At 63.9% G+C, this 1,090-nt stretch overlaps 1 protein-coding gene across 1 annotated transcript in view; it reads left to right on the forward strand.

Moving 5' to 3' along the window:
• Positions 1–1,090, forward strand: part of FES (FES proto-oncogene, tyrosine kinase) — a 16,800-nt gene that overhangs the window by 7,446 nt on the left and 8,264 nt on the right. Inside the window, exons 5-7 of the mRNA XM_014549592.1 lie at positions 517–654; positions 748–867; positions 957–1,079. Of these exons, the coding sequence (XP_014405078.1) occupies positions 517–654; positions 748–867; positions 957–1,079 (381 nt within the window). The remainder of the gene's footprint in view (positions 1–516; positions 655–747; positions 868–956; positions 1,080–1,090) is intronic.

A 1,090-nucleotide genomic window follows, 5' to 3' on the forward strand; every position in this document is an offset into this window, starting at 1 on the left:
TTTTTAAAAAATGTATTTTTATTGATTTCAGAGAGGAAGGGAGAGAGAGAGAGAGAGAGAGAGAGAGAGAGAAACATCAATGATGAGAGAGAAGCATTGATCGGCTGCCTCCTGCACGCCCCCTACTGGGGATCGAGCCCGCAACCCAGGCATGTGCCCTTGACTGGAATCGAACCCGGATCCTTCAGTCCACAAGCTGACGCTCTACCCACTGAGCCACACGGGCTAGGGCTGTAGCTCACTTTTAACCAGCACGTTCGTGGTGTGTACCGCACACCACGCACAATCTCACTGGGCCCTCATTACCACTCCCAGCTCCCCCATCACACATAACAGGGAGTGGAGGTCAGGAGACGGTCAGTAGTTTGCCTGATGGGCTGGTCATTTGGCTGGTCAGCGAGGAGGTGGGGGCTCAAACCCCCCCCCACTGCTGCCCAACCCAGAGTCGGGCCCCCAGCTTCCCAGCCTTGCCCCGGCCCGAGGCCCGGCTGACCCGGGGTCCCGTCGGGGGGGTAGGAAGGAGATCCTGCAGGAATACCTGGAGATCAGCAGCCTGGTGCAGGACGAGGTGGCGGCCATTCACCAGGAGATGGCTGCAGCCGCTGCCCGCATCCAGCCCGAGGCCGAGTACCACGGCTTCCTGCGGCAGCACGGGTAAGATGGCCTTGGACTTGCTGCCCCTCCTCGCCCCTGCCCGGCACCGGAGCTGCTGGCCTGTCCCCTGACCGGGCCCTGTCCCCCCCGCAGGTCCGTCCCTGACGTCCCACCCTGTGTCACCTTCGATGAGTCGCTGCTGGAGGAGGGCGAGGCCCTGGAGCCGGGGGAGCTGCAGTTGAATGAGCTGACGGTGGAGAGCGTGCAGCACGCGTGGGTGGCAGGCCGGCACGGGGCGGGCGCTGTCGGGCTGCAGGGGTTGTCTGAGGGGCGGCTCCAACCTGCCCTTCCTCCTGGCACAGGCTGACTGCAGTGACCGATGAGCTGGCTGCGGTCACCCAGATGGTGCTCAGCCGGCAGGAGATGGTCGCTCAGCTGCAGCGTGAGCTCCGGCACGAGGAGCAGGCCATCCACCCTCGGCAGCGGTGAGAGGTCC

This window comes from Myotis brandtii, unplaced genomic scaffold (assembly GCF_000412655.1).
Source record: "Myotis brandtii unplaced genomic scaffold, ASM41265v1 scaffold561, whole genome shotgun sequence".
NCBI classification, from domain to species: domain Eukaryota; kingdom Metazoa; phylum Chordata; class Mammalia; order Chiroptera; family Vespertilionidae; genus Myotis; species Myotis brandtii.